The sequence below is a fragment of the Grammomys surdaster genome, unplaced genomic scaffold (assembly GCF_004785775.1).
Source record: "Grammomys surdaster isolate TR1022 unplaced genomic scaffold, NIH_TR_1.0 125669, whole genome shotgun sequence".
Classification (NCBI taxonomy): domain Eukaryota; kingdom Metazoa; phylum Chordata; class Mammalia; order Rodentia; family Muridae; genus Grammomys; species Grammomys surdaster.
Genome location: NW_021620506.1, coordinates 572,753 through 594,189, shown reverse-complemented (window position 1 = coordinate 594,189; position 21,437 = coordinate 572,753). Strand labels below are relative to the sequence as shown.

The 21,437-nt window shown below is 38.1% G+C and overlaps 1 protein-coding gene and 1 pseudogene across 2 annotated transcripts in view; one reads left to right on the top strand and one right to left on the bottom strand.

Annotated features, from left to right (window-relative positions):
• Parg (poly(ADP-ribose) glycohydrolase) overlaps positions 1-21,437 on the top strand; it is a 109,146-nt gene that overhangs the window by 19,283 nt on the left and 68,426 nt on the right. For both annotated transcript variants that reach the window (XM_028787512.1, XM_028787511.1), the window contains exon 7: positions 346-420. In XM_028787512.1, the coding sequence (XP_028643345.1) occupies positions 346-420 (75 nt within the window). The remainder of the gene's footprint in view (positions 1-345; positions 421-21,437) is intronic.
• Positions 14,667-17,391, bottom strand: LOC114638911 (annotated as a pseudogene).

Sequence of the window (21,437 nt, the reverse complement as noted above, 5' to 3'; positions counted from 1 at the left end):
TAATATATATGCACACAACACATGATGTCAACCACAAATCATTGTAATGTCTTTATTTTTTTTAATTCCCTAAGGTCTGATTTTTGTCCCGTTGGAGTACATTGTCCCCATTTAGAATGCATGCTTTAGGGTAATTATGTTTTCTTCCTATTGCTTAACATTTCTAATCTCATTTATCTTATGTGAATAATGAATTAGTCTGCATTCTGTTTCTCTGTAGCTACTAATGTGGAATAGCTAATGTCGGAAGGAAACTTGCTTAGCATTAAGAAATTTTCTGGAAGCAATTTGCAAAAGATAACTTACATGACTGTTATATGATTTTTGTTTCTATTTTTTCTGTAGGATGCTATTCTGAAATACAATGTGGCATATTCTAAGAAATGGGACTTTACAGCTTTGGTTGATTTCTCGGATAAGGTAAAAGTGTGCTTTTGTTGTTGTTGTTGGCTGTAAGATGATACTACTTTTTAAAAGGGTCTGAGGGAAGTACATACAATTCTTCATAGCAGTCAAACTTTATTTTACTTTAATGGTTTTTCAAGTGCTTGTCTTAGGTAGATAATTTGGGTCTGAAATTTTGTTTTCTCTTATTAAAGTAATTTTTTCTTATACTGTTAATACTGTTATCATTATCAGTGGAATTGCCTTTCATGACTAGATTTTCCCTCTCTGTTTGGGTTTTTAGGCAGGGTCTCACTTTTTAACTTAGGCTGCCTCAAACTCCTAATGGTCCTGCCTAGTCTCCTGAATGCTGGGATTACAAATATGAGATATCATGACTTGATATATAAAATCACTACTACAGAGGTTGCTAAATTTTATGCAATAGTAATGTGTGTGTATGTGTAATTATACAGTAGTAACTTATGTGTTATATATGTATATATTCCCATAGTTCAGGTTGTTTCTTTAGATTACTCCAGAAATTAGATGTTTAGGTCAAAAGACACAAAAGACACATAGCTTCTCCTACTCTGCATGTATGCTGTGAAGTGATTTTCCCTAGCTTCTGCCTCTATCTATGCATAAGAGAACCACAAGGGCAGGATGGGCAGCAGCGCCTCTCTCTGTAAAAAATGGCAGAGTTTTAACACATTTTAGAGTGAGGTATGGTGGTGCATGTTTTCATCCTAGCACTAAAGAGGTTGGAGGATTGCAAGGTTAGGACCAGCCTGCACGTAGAGTTCTAGTTGAGCCTGAACCATGCAGTAAAGACGGTAATTTGTTTAAGACATTTGGGTGGTTTCCTTGTGTTTTGTTTAATAAAAGTTGTTTTGAACTTTGTACTCATTTTTGTGTGGACATGAGTTTTGATGCTTTGAGCTTAATATCCCCAAGTGTAGTTGCTAAGATGTTTTTAAGTGTCAGCTACTTACCGAAAAGAGCTGCCTCGAACAATGGCAACATACTTTTTGATTTGCATTTCTCATGTTATTTTGGGTCCTCTCAAGTATTTATGCTTCATTTACTAATAATAGAAAATTGGTTTAAAACATTATAAATTAAAATACCTTTAATATTCCCTAGTTTTGGTTATATAAGAGAGAATAGTTATTAACAATGAACATGAGCTATTTTGTTTCTTCATGTTAGAGCCTTTTCTTACCTGTCTTTCAGGTAAATAATTTTGAGGTAATTAAAATCATTATTATCTTTCCATTTCATAAATGAGTAGCTGTGATTTCAAGATGGGCTTGGTCCAAGGTGATACAGTTTGTCCCTGGTGGGAACAGGCTAGCCCAGTCACATGTAGCCATCCTGTTATGCTCCTCTATTCATAGCTTGCTCCGGCCTGCTGCCTCACTTCCTAAGCAACTCTCCAGATTTAGACTTTGCTGGATACTCTTTCCAAAATGAGATGTCACTTTTTCATTTCTATGTCAGGTGCCTTTATTCGTCTTTTGGGACTCTTAACTCTATTATTGGCATCATCTAACTGTTTGAAGCATTCCTCATAGAGACTTGAACATCCTGAGCTTGTGGCTGTGGTAGCACTTGGTGCAATGCCGTATATAACTGTCATGCGCTGTAAGTGGTTATGGTCGTGGCTTCAGCTGTGACCAAGTGGACAGATTGGTTTGCAGAGTTATCAATCAATACAGGAGAATGTTAGATGAAAACTACTTTAAATTAACAAAGAGTGAAATGTTTGTGATTTCTGTCACCAAGCCCTCCCCAAGCCCACTGCACCCTCAGATACAGTGACCTCTGAGCTAATGACATCTCTGGCATCCTGTCAGTTCATTTCCTGTGATATTAATAGACTAAGAGTCTGTGTTCTCTAGGACTTCTGATGGTGACCCAGATGAACATAGTTGGCTGCTTTGTCCAGGGGTAGATGAGACTAATATTTAAAGCTTCATGTTAATACTGTTTGTTGATTGGGAATAGTTCTGAAATATGAAGATGCAGTTGACACAATAGATGTTGAACTGCTCTCTTTATTTTTCCACAGTGTGTAATGAGCATACATATCTGTAAGACTGCATGTTGCACAGTAGTGTGTTCAGATTCATTGTGTATTTGGATCATGATGGCCTTGTTAAAACACAGAATGCTGCCCACTGCCCTCCCCATGGTTCCAACTTAGAAAGTGAGCCTGGGGATGTAAAACTGTACCTGGTTCCAGAGGTCACATTAGAACCATTGATGGCTCCATAGTTTTAGACATGCTATCTTACTTTTATATGAAGAGGTCAGATAGCCACTTTGATTTCTGTATAGAAATCAAATATCTGAAGTCACTCTTCAAGTTATAGTATGCTAATTCAGTGTTGTCTCTTAAAAATGATTCTGTCCTAGGCACATTGAATGAGAATTTTTAATGTTAATTCTTAAAAATGAACAAATAAGTATGTTGATGTCTAAACTCTATATCATTGGCTATTTTTTCAGTATAGATTCATAGCAATATAATTATTTGAGTCAAGTATATTATGATTAAATGTGAAATGTCTGCACAGACTGATTTTGAACTCATTTTGGTTTCTAGCTGATGGGTGCCATTTTCAGAGGTTGTGGAACCTTTTGAGTGTGGAACCACAACTGTGAACCAATCTTAGCCATGCCTTCTCTGCCATGAGAGACAATACCCTGTGAAACCACAAGCCAAATTACATTTCTTAAATTATGTCTTGCTGTGTATTTCATTGGAGTGTTGAAAAAAGTGACTAATGCAGAACATTGGCCCTGGGAATTGTTGCTGTAACCCAGACTCTGTGGTTCATAGGCCTTTAGAATCATCCTTTGTAGGAAAAATGAAAGCGAGTTTGAAGCTGTGGGCTAGAGAAGCCTTCATGTGCTGTGAAAACTGCTCGAATGGAGTAGTCTAGTGGTAGTGCAGAAGACCACAGTGCTGGCACAAGTGCAGACAGGAAGAGATGGCAACGAGGGTGACGGGGGAAGCAGGGGAGCTGGACCAGAGAAGCCGTTTGTTAGATTCAGGCAAAGCATTTGACCACATTCTGTTGTGTCCTGAAAACTAAGTGAAGGAATTCAATGGAGTAATGGAGGAAGGAAATTTCAAGACAGCATAGCATTCAGGTTGTGGTGTAGCTATTGCTCCATGTTTTTAGTGAGGGTAATAATGAAAATTCAGAGCAAAATACACAGTAGAAAGACTCGAAAATATGTAGGAAAAGAGTGAATTAAGTTAAAGTTGTAAAAAGGGGGGATAATGTTAAAGAGTCTATCATTAAAGTTTCAGTATTGTTAAGGATGGGGATGGTTCATACTGGGACAATAGAAAAGGTGGTTTGAGGGGAAGACCCCAGCTTCTGATGCTTTAGCTTATACAAAAGTAAATTCATTTCAAAGGAGAATTCCTGAACAATGAGAATTTTCTGGCTGTCCTGCTTGAGCATATTTTCTAAGGTCTATGCAGGGAAGCGTTCAAATACTACTGCAGCATCTGGTAGAAGGGGCCAGGCTACTTTTTAGCTAGGAGCATAACTTAGTGTTTTCTACATGGAGCTACTTTTTGTAGGCATGCAGGATGCAAAAGCTAGACTGTCGAGTAGAGATCCATGAAGGTTCCAGAAAACCTGTTGAGCCAGCAGCAGGTAGCAGTTGTATTTTCTGTATGGAGGTCCTGGACAGCCTGTGTGTAAAGCTGTAAAGTAAAGCCCAAGTTGTAGAGGGGCTATGTTGTAGATGCCAGAAATTGGGACGTCCACTTAGGAAAGCTGTTAGCACTGAGTGGGATTCCAGAGTTGTTATAGTCAAAGCCTGGGCCCTGGTAGCACTGACAACCCAGACCAGGCCACCCATCTTCAGTAGGCTAGTTATAGAGAAAAGTAATAGTAAGAAACAAAGAAAGGAGATCTATTCAGTGAAGCCACGTCAGGAGGAGAAACTAAGAGGAGTTCAGTGACTTTTTGTCCCTTAAGGACAGCTTCAGAGTCCGGATATGAGGTTTTGGTTTAAGTAGAGGTCAAGAGGTAAGCATAATTAAGCAATCTGGTTTGAGGAGTGGTGCCATCCATCAGTGACTCTAGTAGCTGCATTGTAGGCTCCAGTAGCTCTTGCAAGGTAGTCCCACAACTCAACTGTGGAATCTGGCTAGCAAGTTCTTCCCAGATGACACTGGGCTTCAACTTTTTTTCTTTCCCCTACCCTGAGATTCCTTGGAAAATTCCAATTCCTTGTGGATTATTATTTCAATAGTTTAATAGCTGAAGCAAGAGGCATAACTGTCTCTTTAGAATATGTTCATTCTGCCCTGGAGGACATTATAAGTGGAATCACCTAGCAAAGAAGCCATATGTGCTACAGAGCTAGAGGGTCATGCGGCACAGATAATGCCAGTACGAGCCCCAGGTACTGGGTGTGGAGCTCGAGGGTTTGGTCTTTACCTTCTCGAGTGTTCATCTTGGGCTTATGTACCTATTCTTTTTGGAACTGGATTGTTTATTCTGTGCCGTTGTAGGTTAGAAATGTGTGACTTGTTTGGATTTTACAGGAGCTTACAATATAGAGATTGTCTTCATTTTTCAGAAGAGACTTTGGCTTTGGAGTTTTGAATAATGTTGAAACTGGAAGACTGTGGGTATTTTTGAAGTTGAACTAAATACATTTTGCATTTTGAGCTGGCCATGAGCTTATGGGGACCAAGGGCAGAATGTTATATTTGAGTGTGAAATTCTCCCACAGGGTCAAGAATTTTAATACCTGTTTCCCTAGCTTGTAGCTCTGTTTGGAGGAGGGGTGTGGAACCTGTTTGAGGTTGGGCCTAGCTAGCAGACATAGGGCCATAAAGGTAAGTCTTTTGGGTATAACGTAGTCTCAGTTCTCACCTGAGCCTCTTTCTGTTCCCTGTCTCACATTTCCACTGCCTCAGCCATTAGCTGTTCTGTGTTATCTACACAGTGGACTCTATCTTCTCAAACTACATGCCAAAATAAATCCATTCTCCCTTCAGTGCTTCTTGTCACAGTGCTAGGAAAAGCAGCTAATATATAAAGGTTATATGGATTTTGAAGACTGGTAGTTCTAGATTCTAGTTCTCACTAGCAGCATATGAGAAGCCTTTATCACCATCCCTTCTTTGGTACTTTTACTGTCAGAGTATAGAAGTATATATAAGCATTCTGTACAATATCTTTAAGGTAGGGGCTTAATGTGTTTATTGAGTTGCTGCCTGACACAGAGCATCTAAAGGTTTTTGATACATTGCTGAGAAGAGTAAGTTTTAGCTAGGACAGAAATTTCTTTGATCAGAAATAGTATCAGTATAGTATGAGTCTTCTGATTTAAATGACATGAGTTCTTAGACTCTGAATACTTTTAATGATGGAATTCATAATTAGATTATGCGGTTTACAATGTACCTTTAAAAGTTTGAATTTTTTCTTCTGTACATATCATCTACATAAATGTAAATAAATTCTTCTGTTGCTTTCAAGGAGAGAAGAAAAAGAAACTTTTTATACTATTTATTGAAGACTTCCACATATAAAAAGAAATTGCTGTTCATTGGTTCCTTACTTTTTTGAAATTTAAATAAAATATCCAATTTAGAGAGGAAACTAACTAGGTTTTAGATATGTACTTGAAATGGGCAAATCTATTTGAATTAGATGAACAGTAACTATATACTGGATATATAGAAAAGATTATTAGACTCCAAAGCCTGTCTACTTCTGCTGTGGTGATGTTTATTCCCTAAAGAACACTAAATTCTTTCCTATGTAATACATTATAGTATAGAAGGTAAAGAATTGATTGTCAGTTTTATCATTAGAAAGGGGTATTGGACCTGATTTGCAAGAGAAATGTGAACGAGTTTGGAGCATGGGGCTGGAAAAGCCCTTGTCTAGTACAAGCAGACTGCTGTGGTCATTCTGTTGGGAGCTTTGGAGGCCGAGCGTTGTGAGAAGTGTGGGTCTGGCTCATGAAGTTTCAGCAGGGAACAAAGAATATTCTAAGTGGGTATTCTTATATGAATCTGGTCATGCTCTTCCTGAATCCTGAGAGGTGGAGTGAGGCTGAATTTGTTTGGCAAAGAAAATTTGAAGACAGGATAGCCTTCAGGTTAGTCTTAACTAGGTCTATGAGAGAGTAAAAAGTAGTTCAGAAAGATAAGAGAAATATGAATTTTGTCCAGTGAAGGAAGTTTAACTTTCGGACAAGGAGAGTACAGCTGAAGATGATCTGTAATTGTTAGGAAGATCAGCTTCTTTAAAGAGGACCCTGGGACAAGAAGTGTGTCACAGGGACAGGACTTTACCCACCAAAGGCTCTAAAATGGAAATGCAAACCTGAAGTTACTGGATTTAAAAACAAAACAAAACAACAACAAAAACCCAAAAACAACTAGGAAAGAATTACCCCAGAGTCAGCACACAGAAGCTAATGCAGCAGTGTTCCAATGGCCAGGCTTCCTCCTAAGACAGCAGCAGAACTGGGCAGCCATTGTCTTCTTAGTACTAGTTTATTAAGTATGAAATATGTAAGATTTTGGTGGGAGGGGCCTGGAGAGATGGCTCAGCGGTTAAGAGCACTGACTGCTCTTCCAGAGGTCTTGAGTTCAAATCCCAGCAACCACATGGTGGCTCACAACCATCCGTAGTGAGATTCGATGCCCTCTTCTGGTGTGTCTGAAGACAGCTACAGTGTACTCATAAATAAAGTAAATAAATCTAAAAAAAAAAAAAAAAAAAAAGATTTTGGTGGGAAGGGTTGAGGTTCATGGAGCTCTTCTGTGCCACAGTTCCAGAGAACTTCTGAGGCCAGGCAATGAGTGACAAGGTAGGAGTCTTCTAGAAGCCAGAAGAGGACATCGAATTCCCCTGGAACTAGAGTTAGGATTGTGGGTGCTAGGAAACTAGTACACGTTCCCTGTAACAGCAGCAAGAGCCCACCCTTAGTTGCTGGGCTGTCTCTTTAGCCCTTTTCTAGGAATTTTATATACTTGTACATATGCTTGTATGTTTTACCCAGTTTTTAATGTGTTTTTATTTTTAAAACAGGGTCTTACTGTGTACTTCTGCTTATCCTAGAGCTCACTACATAGACCAAGGTGGCCTCAAACCGCAGAGATCCACCTGTCTCTGCCTGAATGCTGGGATTAAATACAGGTGCCACCATACCAGACTTTATATTACCCATTTTACATTAAGTTTTGCAAATGGTATGAGTTATGGACTCAGTTTTATTATACTCTAAATAAGAAAATATTTACTGTTCTATATGTACATGTAGGGACACATATGTGCATGTAGGGACACTTCTACGGACACATAAAATGTGGAGGTTAGAGAACAGCTGTTCACAATCAGTTCTCTTCCACCATGTGAGTTCTAGAATGGAGCCCAGATTATCAAGCTTTGGAAAACTTCCTTTATCTGTTAAGCTGTCTTGCTAGCTGTCAGTTTATTTTCTAGTGAACATCAATTTCTAGTTAATTTTCATGTATTTATTATAAGAAATAGGGGTCCAGTTTCATTATTTTGATTATGGCTAGTCAGTTGTCCAAACACCATTTGTTAGAAACATGTTCTCTATTTGGCTTGGTACTCTTCTGAAAACCTAAGATTCTGTATGTATGGAAGTTTATCCTAGGTTTGATTATTCTACCTTTGTAATAAGTTTTACAATCAGGAAGCATGTGTCTTCCAACTTGGGTCTTTCTGCTGTTTATTTGGCTTTTTTGAATCTTTTGCATTTGAATTTTTAGATTAGTTTGTTAATTTATACAAAAAGCAAGCTTCTGGGGCATCTTTTATAGTCGTGTTAGAATCCAAATTAATTGTGCCTTTTGAGTTAGTGCCAGTAATTTCAGGGTTACTTTATTGAGCTTTTGACCCTTGACAGCCATAAAGTAATAGATTCCTTATCTATCCCTCTGACAGAAAATTGGATATCTTGGTATCCTTGAATCTTAATGAGTCTGCTTTTTAAAGAGATTTAATTTCTGATGCATTGAAAGGTTAATCAAATTGATACAATATTTTCTTTGTCGCTTAAGTTATTGAAAGTAACATTTGTAATTTTCCTGGCTTTAAGTGGATTTAGTGTTCATTTCCTTAAACTAATATTAAATTTGATACCTTGAAATGGCAATAAAACATCCCATTGGTGCCTCTTTGACCTTGCTGGGTACTAATTATTTCATCCTCTCATTCTTTTTTCCTTTTCCTCTCTAATAAGAGTGCTCAGCTAGGACTTCCCTTTCTCTGGAGACCTTGGCCCTGGCGGGCACAAAAGGGTCAAGATGATATATATATGGCAAGTTTGTGTAGATTTAGTGTAGATTGTAAATATAAGGTGGTTACCCAGGTGCAGATGATGGTTTTATAGTTCTTTAGGGAAAGGATTCATTTCTGTTTTTATTTACCTTGTCAACATGCAGAGGGTTAAAGGAACTTAAAACCAGATCAAATACTTAACTGTCTTACTGCATTCTTCAAGTCTTTGCTTGTGTGTATAATGTCTTAAATATTTATATTTGTCTGATATAGTTATGTCAATATCTAAAGATATGTTTAGAATGTTTTATTGTATATTACAAAATTTCTCTATAGTTTATAGTTTTTAGTTTTAATGATTGCACAGTAGTCTATCAAATTGACATTTTCTAAGCCATTATATTGTTACAGATTTGAGAATATCTGTATAAACTAGTGACTTAGGATTTTTTTTTCTTTTCTGATAGAATAGATATTCTGTCATTGTTCTTGTATTTAACCAAATAGCTTAGGTGTTTAATAAGCTGTTATATCTTGGAAGATGTTACATCTTGTCTGTTACATCTTGGAAGAATAGTACAGACCTTTGCCAAGCATAGCCTACAGAGCTGTCCAGGCCTTTAGTAGTTAGTGAGAAGTGGGTGTTGGACATTACAGATGGCAGCAGCAGTGGAAAAGGAGTGCTTTACTGCAGGAGAATATTGTTTGGCTAGGTTTGAAATTATAAGGGAATTATGTTTGTTTTGTTTATGTTGAATTATTATGTTAACCTGTATTTACATTCTGGAGTAGGGATGCTTTTCAATCTAAAGAATTCTTAAATATTTTTTACCTAAAATAATTAGAATTTATATTTTTTTGTTTTTCACTTTTTGATTTTTTATTTTATTTTATTTATTTATTTATTTATTTATTTTGATTTTTTCGAGACAGAGTTTCTCTGTGTAGCCCTGGCTGTCCTGGAACTCACTCTGTAGACCAGGCTAGAACTCTAGAACTCAAAAATCCGCCTGCCTCTGCCTCCCAAGTGCTGGGGTTAAAGGCATGCGCCACCACCGCCCGGCTGCTTTTTGATTTTTAAATATATTTTTTAACTGGTAAGAATTAAGAGCTTGAGGCTGGAGAGATGGCTCAGCAGTTAAGAGTACTAACTGCTTTTCCAGAGGTCCTGAGTTCAGTTCTCAGCAAACACGTGGTTTACAACTGTCTGTAATGGAGTCCGGTGCCCTCTATTGGTTTGTCTGAAGAGAGTGACAGTGTACTCACATACATAAAATAAATAAATCTTTAAAAAAGAAAAGAATCAAGACCTTTAAAAACTATGTATTTTATAGACACCAATGTGACATTTCAGTACATGTTTATTCTGTATAATATTTAAATCAAGTTAATGATTTAACTTGTAATGATTTCCTAAAACATTTATTATTTCTTTATAGAGAAAATAGTGAAGATCCTTACTTACAACTTTTTAAACATTATTGTTATCTTTTGGTCACCTGGAATGCTAATTAATGTCATGCTTAATTAAAGAGGAATATCCAGTAAAATTTAACATTGTATTAACCCTAATAATAAAGCATGATTCTTCATTGCTGTTACTACCTGCAGACCTCTGTCTTTGTAAGACTCCCGGGGCCCATAGTTCCAGCCTTGACACATGAGCATCCTGTTCAGGAATGGAAGTAGAAGTATTGCTGAAGCTGTCATTATTTTGTCAAGCGCCAGCAAAAAAATCACAGACATCAATCTATTAATTAGTAATTTATAGTTACCTATATTAGGTACACCATGTTGAAATTGGCAGTTATTTAATGGTTTTGAATCTTGAGTGCTAGTGTTGGCCTTCCTTACTGCCAGCTGTTAGAAGTATTGGGAACAAATCATGTTTTTTATGGTCCTCCTGTGTGGCGTTCCACAAAATTAAATCCAAGCACTTCAATAATTTATATTCCAAATGGATCAATATTCTTACTCTTGGCATTTTTCACTGGAGATTTTAATGAAATGCCCTATATGTTAGTGAAGGTTCTCTTATTTTAATGCATTATAAAGGGGCTTTAAACATTTCCATCTTTTAGCACCTGTGGCATTATTTCATTTCACTCTTAATGAGTGAACTTAAGTTTATGTTGCACATTAAAGCCAGAGACTGAGGAGAAGCATGGGTTTTATGTTTGAGGAGCCTCTTATGTTTCAGAGAGTAGATGGGAGGTGTAAAGTGGATGCTTGCTTTGCTATTATTCACTAACCGTACACATACTTTTTCAATTTAAATATTTCATACACTATATTTTGATCATACTTTCCCTCCCTTCAGCTCCACATCCTCCCTACCACAACCTATCCAACTTGATGATGTTCCGTCTCTTTTTCTCAAAAACAAACATAAAAATCAAAACAGACAAGGAAAAAGCTAGAAACATAATAACAAAATATATACCAAAACGAAACAAAAGGCTTTAATGAAAGAAACCATGGGGTTTGTTTTGATATGTATACATTTTATGAGTATATATTTTATGATATATGCAAAATATTTGATAAAGAGCCAAAAATTGGTTTATGTAGCAAACTTTTTTTTTTCAGCAACTGAGTTAGTTGTAAAAAGTAAACCTATAAGATTTTAGTAAGCAGTTTATTTTCTACTCCATTTTTCATTTTGTGCTTGAGATAAAAGATGTATATATTTATATTTTTCTCATTTCTTCACATTGTTAATTTTTTTCTTTTTTCTTTTCTTTTTGCTTTTCGAGGCAGGGTTTCTCTGTATAGCCCTGGCTGTCCTGGAACTCACTCTGTAGACCAGTCTGTCCTTGAACTCAGAAATCCACCTGCCTCTGCCTCCCAAGTGCTGGGATTAAAAGCATGCACCACCACTGTCTGGCTGTTAATTTTTTCATAAAGACCATAATAAGCAGCAGATGCCGTTTTTTGGTTTGGGTTTTTTAGCTGTGTCTCCAAAAGTAGACGGTGAGAAACGGACGGCAGTAGAACAGTGAGAGGACGGATAAGAAAAGAATGAGAACCTTTTAAAGCAGACAAACTCTGTTTGCTGTATAGTATAGATGTGATATGTTCTCTCTTGGAAACTATTGTTTTCTTTGGTAAATATAGCAAAGCCTGTACCTCGATTGAACATATAAAATTATCTTCATGTAATTTAGAAATTGTGTGTATTTGGGTTACTGCAGAGATGGCTCAGCAATTAAGAACATTTGTTATTCTTTCAGAAGACCAGATTTCTGTTGCCAGCAGTTCACAAATGCCTGTAACTGTAGATCCAACAGACTGACATCTTTCTCTGGTCTGTGGGTACCTGCATGCATGTACATGTACACACAGAGACAAACATATAAATATGAATTAAATCGTTTAAAAAGGAAAAAGTTGTGCAGTTTTTGCTTTTTTTTTTTTTAAAGATTTATTTATTTTATGTATGAGTACACTATTGCTATCTTCAGATACACCAGAAGAGGGCATCAGATCCCATTACAGATGGTTGTGAGCCACCATGTGGTTGCTGGGAATTGGACTCTGGACCTCTGGAAGAGGAGTCAGTGCTCTTAACCGCTGAGCCATCTCTCCAGCCCTTTGCTTTTGTTATAATTCTACAAATACCAAATGTGTTTGTTGTACGATTGGTGATTGTCCTGTGAGATCTTGCAGAAGGGCTACTTGAAGCCTCTTTCCCTGTGTGGAAGACTGTAAACCTATCAGAAATGAACTGGCATTCTTTCTTAAATGCTGCTTACTCTAAACAGTAGATAAGGGTTATACTTATGCAAATTAATGGAATAAATTTTAAGGCTAGCTTATCTTTTTCTTCTGAGTTTCAAAATTTAAAATTTAAGATTCTAAAGCAGGCCCAACACAATGTATTGTCTCCTGGGTTGAAATGTGTGTTGTTATTCCTATATGTAAGTAAGGGTTTTCAAGTGTTGTGATTATGTGATGTACCAGCAGAGCATGAGGGTAAACCCAGAACAGCAGCATAACTTGTAGTAAATTAGCGTAGAAAAGTTCTCACATGGGGAAATTAATGGCCTTACATTTTTAGAAAATTTTTATTGATTCTTTGTGAATTCATATCATGCACCCCATCCCACTCATCTCCTCCCTTCATATCCACCCTCTGCCCCTGTATCCTTCCCATAAAATAAAATAAAATAAAAATAAAATAAAATAAATCCATCACGGAAGCTGCAGTGTATCACAGTGTGTTGTCCCACAGTATACCCTCTTGTCCACACTTCTTTTATTTGCAAATGTGCACTGCAATGAGCCATTGGTTGGTCGAGGCCTCTGGCTTTTACTACCCTGTCAATATTGAATCCTCACCGGGACTCCTCTCTGATATCCTGTTGTTGTCCTCTGTCATGGACATCCTGCAGCTTTGGATCTTCAGAGTCTGTGCCTTCTTGTGCTTCAGCAGTTCATAGATGGAGTAGATATTGGGGTGAACCAACTCAAAGCCCTAGATCTGGGCCTGGGTGGTAGCTGGGTTGGTCAGCCCACCAAGCTCTCTCACCACACCCATACCACCAAGGCCAGCTCTCCAGCACCGCCCCTGCTAACTCACCCAGTGCGACAGCTGGCAAGGTATGGGCCCGGCTCTCCCACTCTCATGCCCTTGGGGCTAAGCTCACCGATGCTCATGCCACCATAGCCAGCTATACTGGGCTGCCTAGGTGAGAGACAGGGCCAGCTCTCCTGACCTCATGTCATCAGGGTCAGCTCACCCACTCTTCTTCCACCAGGATTCGCTCTACTGTGCTGCATAGAGGAGATGTGGGTCCCACTCTCCCAATTGCTGCACCTGGTGAGGGGAGGGGCCAACTCTTGTTCTGTACAGCCAATGGACATCAACATGGTCCCAGGCAGTAGTCTAGACCAGGGACATCCACATGGCCTTTGGTGGTAACATGGGCCATAGACGTTAACACTAACCCCTGCTGCTGCATGACCATAGACCCAGACATGGCCCTCAGTGGCAGCATGGGCCTGGACTTCATCATGGCCTCTCATGGTAGAGCAGGCTACTCACATCAGGCTGTTCCTCACCACCTTCACATCTCCAGTTTCACCTCTCTTCATGGTGCTCAAACCATTCAGCTTCTCTTTCTCTCCATCTTTCCACCACATACTTGCACATTGTAGTGGCTCCTGCTGCACATGAGCCAAGTGGTGGGTGGGCTTTTGGGTGTCAGTTTTGATTAAAACCTGAGTCATATGCTATGATTAGGCAAAATTTAGCATAAATCAGACATCGTTAAATAGCATAAAAGTCAGTAGTGTGAGCATATTTGTCACTTGAGCATCAGTGTACTTACACATGACAGGGGCGTATTCCAGAATATAGCATACTGTTGTGAGTAGGTTGTCTCATGATGGTAACTATCAATATGCTTAGAAACTTTTGTGTATTAAAGATTTGCCCTTCCTCCTGGCTGATTGTCTATAAATATTTTCCTGAATTTTAGTGGTCTTTAAAATAGCTTGAAAAAAACTAACCTAAGACAAGTAGTTGTGGTGACCACTGTTTCAAACCTAAACAGACTTCTTTTTGTTGTTGTTGTTGTAAAGATTTGCTTTATTTCTGTGGTGGGGAAGGAATAGGATAGATATAACTGTTATCTAATCTGCTGTTCACTGTGTACACACATACCCACACACATACATATACATACACACCAAAAGTTCCCCCCTCCAAAAAAACCCCAAAAACCACCCTCAAACTGTACCAATACTTCATATTTTGACCAAAAGAATAAATAGATCCTGGGAAGATGGATTCTGGGAAGAAGTGCAAAATGCAAAATCAAATGACCGAGAAAGCTGAGCAAACAGCATCATTAATATACAAAATATATTACTGAACTAATAACAGGTGATGTTCTCCATGTCTATAAAACTTTGGAACAACAGAGCTGGTTGTTAAATCTAGTCCATGCGAGCTTCCAAAACCACAGGATTTTAGTTAGCTTCATTTTTCGATGCTTCATCAAAATTTTCTACAAGATCTAGAACATCATCATCCTCTTCATCAATGTCTTCTGGTTTGGGTGCTTTACTATCCAATACTTGTCATGGGAACTGCTCAGCTAACTTTCTAAGGCTTGTCAAGCTGTCTGCACCAAGCTGACTTAATATTCCAGGAAGCATTTCTGTGATTGGTTTGGCTTCTGCATGACCAGTAATTGCAAAGGTGTTAGTGGAGAGGGAAGCTTGGACTTTGGGATTATTGAAATGAATAACTGTTCCATCGTCTTTAATCATGTTCACCTCTTCAATACCAGCTATATTGTTCACAGCCAGTTTCTTTAGTGGACTCTGAAGCTTTTTGTCATCAGTAGTAGCTGTCCTATGTACCACCTTCTTCTTCCTGTGAGCTGTCCCCTTTCCCCCTATCCGGACCTGAGCTTGAGGTTTGGCTAACTTTTCTTGATCCTTGCTGTTGGTAAATCAGGTGTCTTCAGAATCCCAAACAGAAATCTAACTCTAAACAGACTTCTGTATCCAGTAATCAGTAAGGATGTTGGCTTTCTCCATTGCAGCCCTTTGGCATTGTGGGTTTTTCTTTTTATTCCTCCCCCCGTTTCTCCTCCTCTTCTTCCTACTCCTTTTTGGTACTATAGAAATATGCTTTTGCTAATGAACACATACTTTGTACCTTCTGACTTAGAATTATTAATAGATAATCTGTTTTCTGGGTCTGTCTTAAACACTTAAAAACTGTAAATGTCCTTGTTCTATTTGTCATGAAGAGCCTGTAGCAAATCCCTAATCAAATGAAAGCAGCTTGGGATGTTTCATAAGACTACAGCTAATGTCTTTATCTCTGTAGCTTCCAAGCCTCTGACTTGGAATTCAGTGGAAGTAGCCTTTTTGGACTTCTTCCCTTGGTGACTCAGAGTCTCTGGAATCAATAAGGTCTGCATTACTTTACAACACAAACTAATTTAATTCATGAGAACTGTAGAAGCCAAAAGGCATCTAATCAGAGTCACTAAAATATTAAAGCAGATAAATTATAACTCTGAGGTTTACACGGACTATGCCATGTTCCATCATCACTTCCACACTGGGGTTATGTGTGTTGGTGTGTGGGTAAGATCTGCATTCATGGTTCTTCTAAATGGAGTTCATAGCCCTCCCATAGAATACATTCATACAATTGCAGTGAGGCACTTTGCTTTGACAGTCAGAAGCTCATTCTTAGGGGAGCTCTCCATGTGTGTCATTGATACAGTTAGTTATCTTCTGATTGTAAAATACTAGATTGTATTTATCACTTGGTGCACAAGGATGTCAGATGTAGTGGATACTCAAAAGTGGAAATCAATTCAGTAGAGTTTGTTCTGTATTCTAATAATAAAATTAATCTAGTATACTGATGGCTTCTAGCTGCTGTCTTTTCATTTTTTAATTTGAATTAAGAAGTAAGTAGCTATTCCTTTTAAATGTGGCTTTGGTATTGATGTCTTTATTCAGACGCCTACTCTGTTAGAAGGATGATGATTCCATGCTTTAACCTCACCCTAGACGTACATCTCTCATTATGATCTATGCTACGTTTTTGTCTGTCTGTTTTTGGCATCTTATGTACCCAGTTTGATGTGATGCCTTAATTCCTATTAATGTAATTTGCATTTAATATTTTATGTTGCAACCCATTAAGAATAAGTCTTATGTATTCCCTTTTTGTAAGTGGAATGTCATGGTTCCTGGTTTGCCATTGGTGTTATTTGATTATAAGAAGGGTACTAGAAAAAGACAGTTTCTAAAGAAAGAACCATTCCCAGTATAGTAAACTATGGAATATTTTCAGCAGCTTAAGGACAAACAAAAGGCACCTTCTTCTGGCAGTGGAACCTTGAAGCTATTTAGGCTCTGACAGCCCTTTCTTGTCAGTTGATTCCTGTCTTCCCATAAGAGAGATTTACTTTCTTATATGCCTGTTGCATACAAATCACAGAGTATTCCAGGCTCAGTCTTAGCTCAGTTTCCTCTAAGATTTGCATCTACTGCAAGATATTCTCTTTTCTCTCTTTAAAGGAACATTCTCTGTGTCTATTTGATGGAGACAGTGGCAGGCCTTATTTTTTGAGAGCTTTACTTTGTATGGTATAAAGTAGTATCCTTTTCCTCTTCTAATTCTTACAACTCCCCCATAGCTAGGCGTTGTTAAAGCATTTGTTTTACAAGTGAAGAACTGAAAACCAAAGCATAGAGGGTTTTTGTTGATGGTGGTAGCAGGTTTTGTCTTGGTTTTAGAGGCAGGGTCACACTGTGTATCCCTGGCTAGCCTGGAATTCACTGTATAGACCAGACTGGCTTTAAACTCACAGAGATCTATCTACTTCTGCCTCCCAAGTGCTGGGATTAAAGACATGCACCACCATGCCTGGCTTAGACAGTTGCAGCTACATGGAATTAGAATTTGTTAATCATTTTAGCTAACCTCAGCCTCTAGTTCCTGTCAACTGTTCATCCCTCTCATCGTATCCGATGCTGTAATTGTCTTTCCTGAGGTTCCTGATGCTCAGCCTAGTGTTTATTATTGCATGGTCTCATCCATACTGTTATGGTTCTGTTGGTATAGTGCAGTCACTGTTTAGCTAACCCTGTGTACTGTGCTGTTCTCTTCAGTGTTGCCTCTGTGCACCTCTATGACATCACTTCCTGTCCCTCACCTCATAGTCTAAAAACCTCATTGTGGTTCTCTGGTAAGCTATTTGCTTCCCTCCTTCCATACTCAAGGCTCAGTTTGGATTTGGTGTCTCTTCTATCCTCTCAGCCTCTTCTTAAAGTTCTGTGTGCTCAAAGTACTGTCCTGTCTTCCCCTCCCTGCACTTGCTTTGTTTCTCATATTCTGTATGAAATATCTATATTTCTCCTGAGGCTAAGCTTCTCCCAGACTGGACTGGTGTTTTATAATTCATGACTCCAGCGATGGAAGTGTGAGCTTTGAGCAACAATCTCTTGAGACATTTCAAAATAATTGTATAAGATGACAGTTGACCTCAAATTGACAATTAGAAGAGAAAAGAGGGGGAGTTGGTAGATATGACCCTTATGATTATTGAATACATGTTTCATGCCAAAAGGAAAAGGCTTTGTAGTGTTTGTTTATTCTTCACAAAGCTCAACTTGATGGTCTAGACATATAGTAGATGAACAATGACTTCTGTAACTTCTTAGCATTTTTATCACAGCTTGAATTTTTCTAGATGATATATTACTTGAAATAATCCTGTTTCTACGTAGAATTTAATGAATTAAAAATATTTTTATTGTAGTAGTGTTTGTCTTAATTGCGAATGAATTTTTTCTTCTAAATAATATGCCACCAGGGGGCGCCCTCAAACCTTTTGAGAATTAGGTTTGTTTCAGCTTTAATTAAAGAGAAATTCATGTTGTAGTTTTGTTTATTAATACTAAGTTATTAAGAATGAAGCACTCTATGTATGTACAGTTCTTTATTTGTATGCAATTCTTTATTGCATTATAAGTTTGGTAAGCTGTCATTTAATTCTCACGAAAATTAAAAGTTTAAAAATATTTCATAGAGTGCAAAAACATTTAAAAGTACAAACTATGCAGTTTATTGTTAGCTTGAAAAACAGTGATTATACAGTAAATACTGTATAGGAAAGAACTTCATATTTTTTGAAACTGCAAAGGTCTTCATTTTTAATGAATTGAGTCTTAGAAATAGTGTGACTTTTTGATTAGAGTCCTATTTTGTCTCAAGAACTGGAGTGGACGTATTTTTTCTAAGATTATTCCCAAATTAGTTGTTAGTTATTTGAAATTAGGATACATATGATGAAATTTGTCTTATTCATAGGAGTCTTAATTTTTAAGAATTTTAAGTCCTTGATAGCTTATTTCCTAAAGCAAGAAATTAATGCCAATGAAAAACTCATTAGAAGCAGATGTGTTTAGGAGCAGCTGTAAGTGGGGCTTTAGTGAAAGCAAATCTTTCCCCCTTGTTTTCCTTTCTCTCTTTGTGTTTTCAATGAGTCTGTTGGTCTGAGTGGAGATTAGTCTAGATCTCGTTGCATGCCCAGTGCTTTGTGCAGCAACTTGAGTGTTGTCTGACACTATTTTTGGTGAGACTTTGTATAAACATCTACTCACTCCAGATAGGGACCCAAAAGTAAAGTCTGTCCAAGTCCAGCTTGGTGAACCAGTGAGTTTGTTGGGGTTACTTACAGGAACTGAAGTGATTAAAAACAGATACATCACCAAAAGTCCTCCTTAGCTTGGGTGACCATTCTCAAAAGTTGGATACCTGGAGTGTACTACACAACTTACAGGCAGCTGTACAGGTTGGTACATGTTTCTTCTAGGCAACTCAGGTGGTCTGTCCACTCTAGGCAGCCGGCCTGATCTTAGAGAATACTCTCTAAGCAGTCCTCTCTGTTTATATAAATTTAGGGAGAGAGAGGCCTTAGTCAGTCTGGTCAGTTTCAGGGACTTGCTGTAGTTATTGAAATGTTTATTTACTTCTTTAATTTAATGAGCTTCCTCCAAAATGGAATGTATCATCTGTAGGAAATAGCTGTGCAGTATTGGCTCTCTGAGTAGACTCATAAGGGGAAGAAACACCATTTTGGTTTTGAGGCCTAAGCTTAACCATCTGAATTTCCATCCAGAAGATGCCACATAGAATCCATGAGATAGGGATTGGATGCCATTTGAATCATTTGAGGATGACTCTTTGGAATTGAAAGAACAGTTACCTAAGTTGTAGGTGGATAGCTACATGCTGTTACAAAAAGCACATGGTTGAAATTGACAGGATACATTTAGTACAGACCTGAAGCATTCTCTACTACATAGTAGAACCCACCGCCTGTTTGGTAGACCTGATGGCAAGAACCCTGATTATCATGCATGTAGAGGACACTGGGACTGTTAGAGCTGTTTATCACTTCCCCTTAAAAACTGGACAGTAAATAAAAGGCATTGGTGAGCATGGCCTGAAGGCTGATTCCTTTTTTTGTGTGTTTGGAAAGATTTTTAGGAACAATGGACAAAACCCTGATAGTCAGGAATCTTGGAGACATAATCCAACGACAAACCATCTTGACTCTAGGAAAGAATATCCCTAACATTCTGTCTTCGTTTCATTTCCTCTAGTAGTATTCATATAATTACGAGATTCCTTGAGCCCAGAAGTAAGAAGCTACCTTCTGATGAAGTCTATGGAAGAGCTGCCTATGTTTTTATGTTCCAGAGCAACATAGCCATCTGAGTATGAACTTGTCCCTAGTTTCTTGGCAGTGTCCCAATGATGCTTTACTTGACCTCCATCTGTGTTTCTATACTGTATGTTAAGTTGGACTTTTAATGCTTCCCACCCACCCCCTTTTCTTTTTTAAATTCAGTACATAGTTTTTATGGAATGTGTTTTTTGAAACCCTTTTGGGGAGGCTGGTATATGAGTTATATTTAGTTGGGCTGTAGGAGGAGCTAAGGTGGGAGGAGTAAGGAGAGGAAGAGGAGGAGCTAGAAGAAAGGAACAAGAGAGAGAGGGGGGAACATGAAGTCGGATGTTCACGTGTCTGTAGCAGTCAAAGGTAGTTGATGTATCTAGGTTGGGTATTGGGTTACACTTCTGATTGTATGAGCATCTTGTTACTGATCATTACCAAATTTATAAGCTTTTGGATAATTTAAGCATTAGAGTCTCATTTTCCTACTGGGCCCATATGGATGGCTAGATGGTCTAGGCAATGCGCAGCCTTGCAGAGACAGTGTAGAAGATTGGCAGAGCCATCTCCCACGTTGGCGTCTCGTGGGTGGCAGGGTTGGTGTTTCTGGCTGGCCATTTCTAGCTGTAGTGTGTACATGGCCTCTGGCTGAGAAATATGGTAGCTGAGCTAGGCAGAGCCACCGCAGCTTAAATAGTCGGCTTGACCAGTGGCCAATTTTAAATAATTCCTTCAACAAAGTGGCACACCAATTTCGGGCACAAATTCACTAGAAATTTAAGTCTATTCACCTGAGAGTTATGTTTTTTTTGTTTTTTTTTTTAATCCAAAAGCTTATAGCAAACCCTAGGGATCCAACTGTCACTTCACCTGTTTTAATGTTTTCTAACATACACAATGTCTATTAAATAACTGCCCTAAGCTACATAGTAAGTCAAGTGATAATAGTGAAAGTAATTATACTAAAAAAATAAAGAACTTACCAATTAGAAATAGAAAGATTCCATTGCCTACCATGCCCTCCCCATCCCTTACCCCCCAGCTAGAAAGAAAGAACAGTATCTGAGCAGAGAACTATCAAATTAGTCTAAGGACAAATGTAGATTATATCTGTTAAAAGACAAATACTTTAAAATTCAGAAAATCTCTTTTTTCTTTAGAGCATATAATTTCAGATGCTTTAGTGAGTTACGATTTTTATCAATATTTCCCAGATTTGAGTCATGAGAAACCATGTATAGCTAGCCCATTAACAAAGGAAAGAGAGGAAGCATAGGGCTGGGGTGGCTCTGTAGACAGCATGTGTTTTGTCTCTACTGCAGGCCCCTGGGGTCTTTTGGTCTTCACAACATCTGCTCTCTGCCATTGCGTTTATTTTATAGCTCTTTCTGTGCTATGAAATAAAGTTTGAACAGTCTTATTCAGAGCTACAGATTAGTTAGCTGCTAATTTGTGAAGCTTACCTTCTTAAATATGAAAATATTAGACTGGATATTTCCTGAAAACCAGTTGTATTAAAATT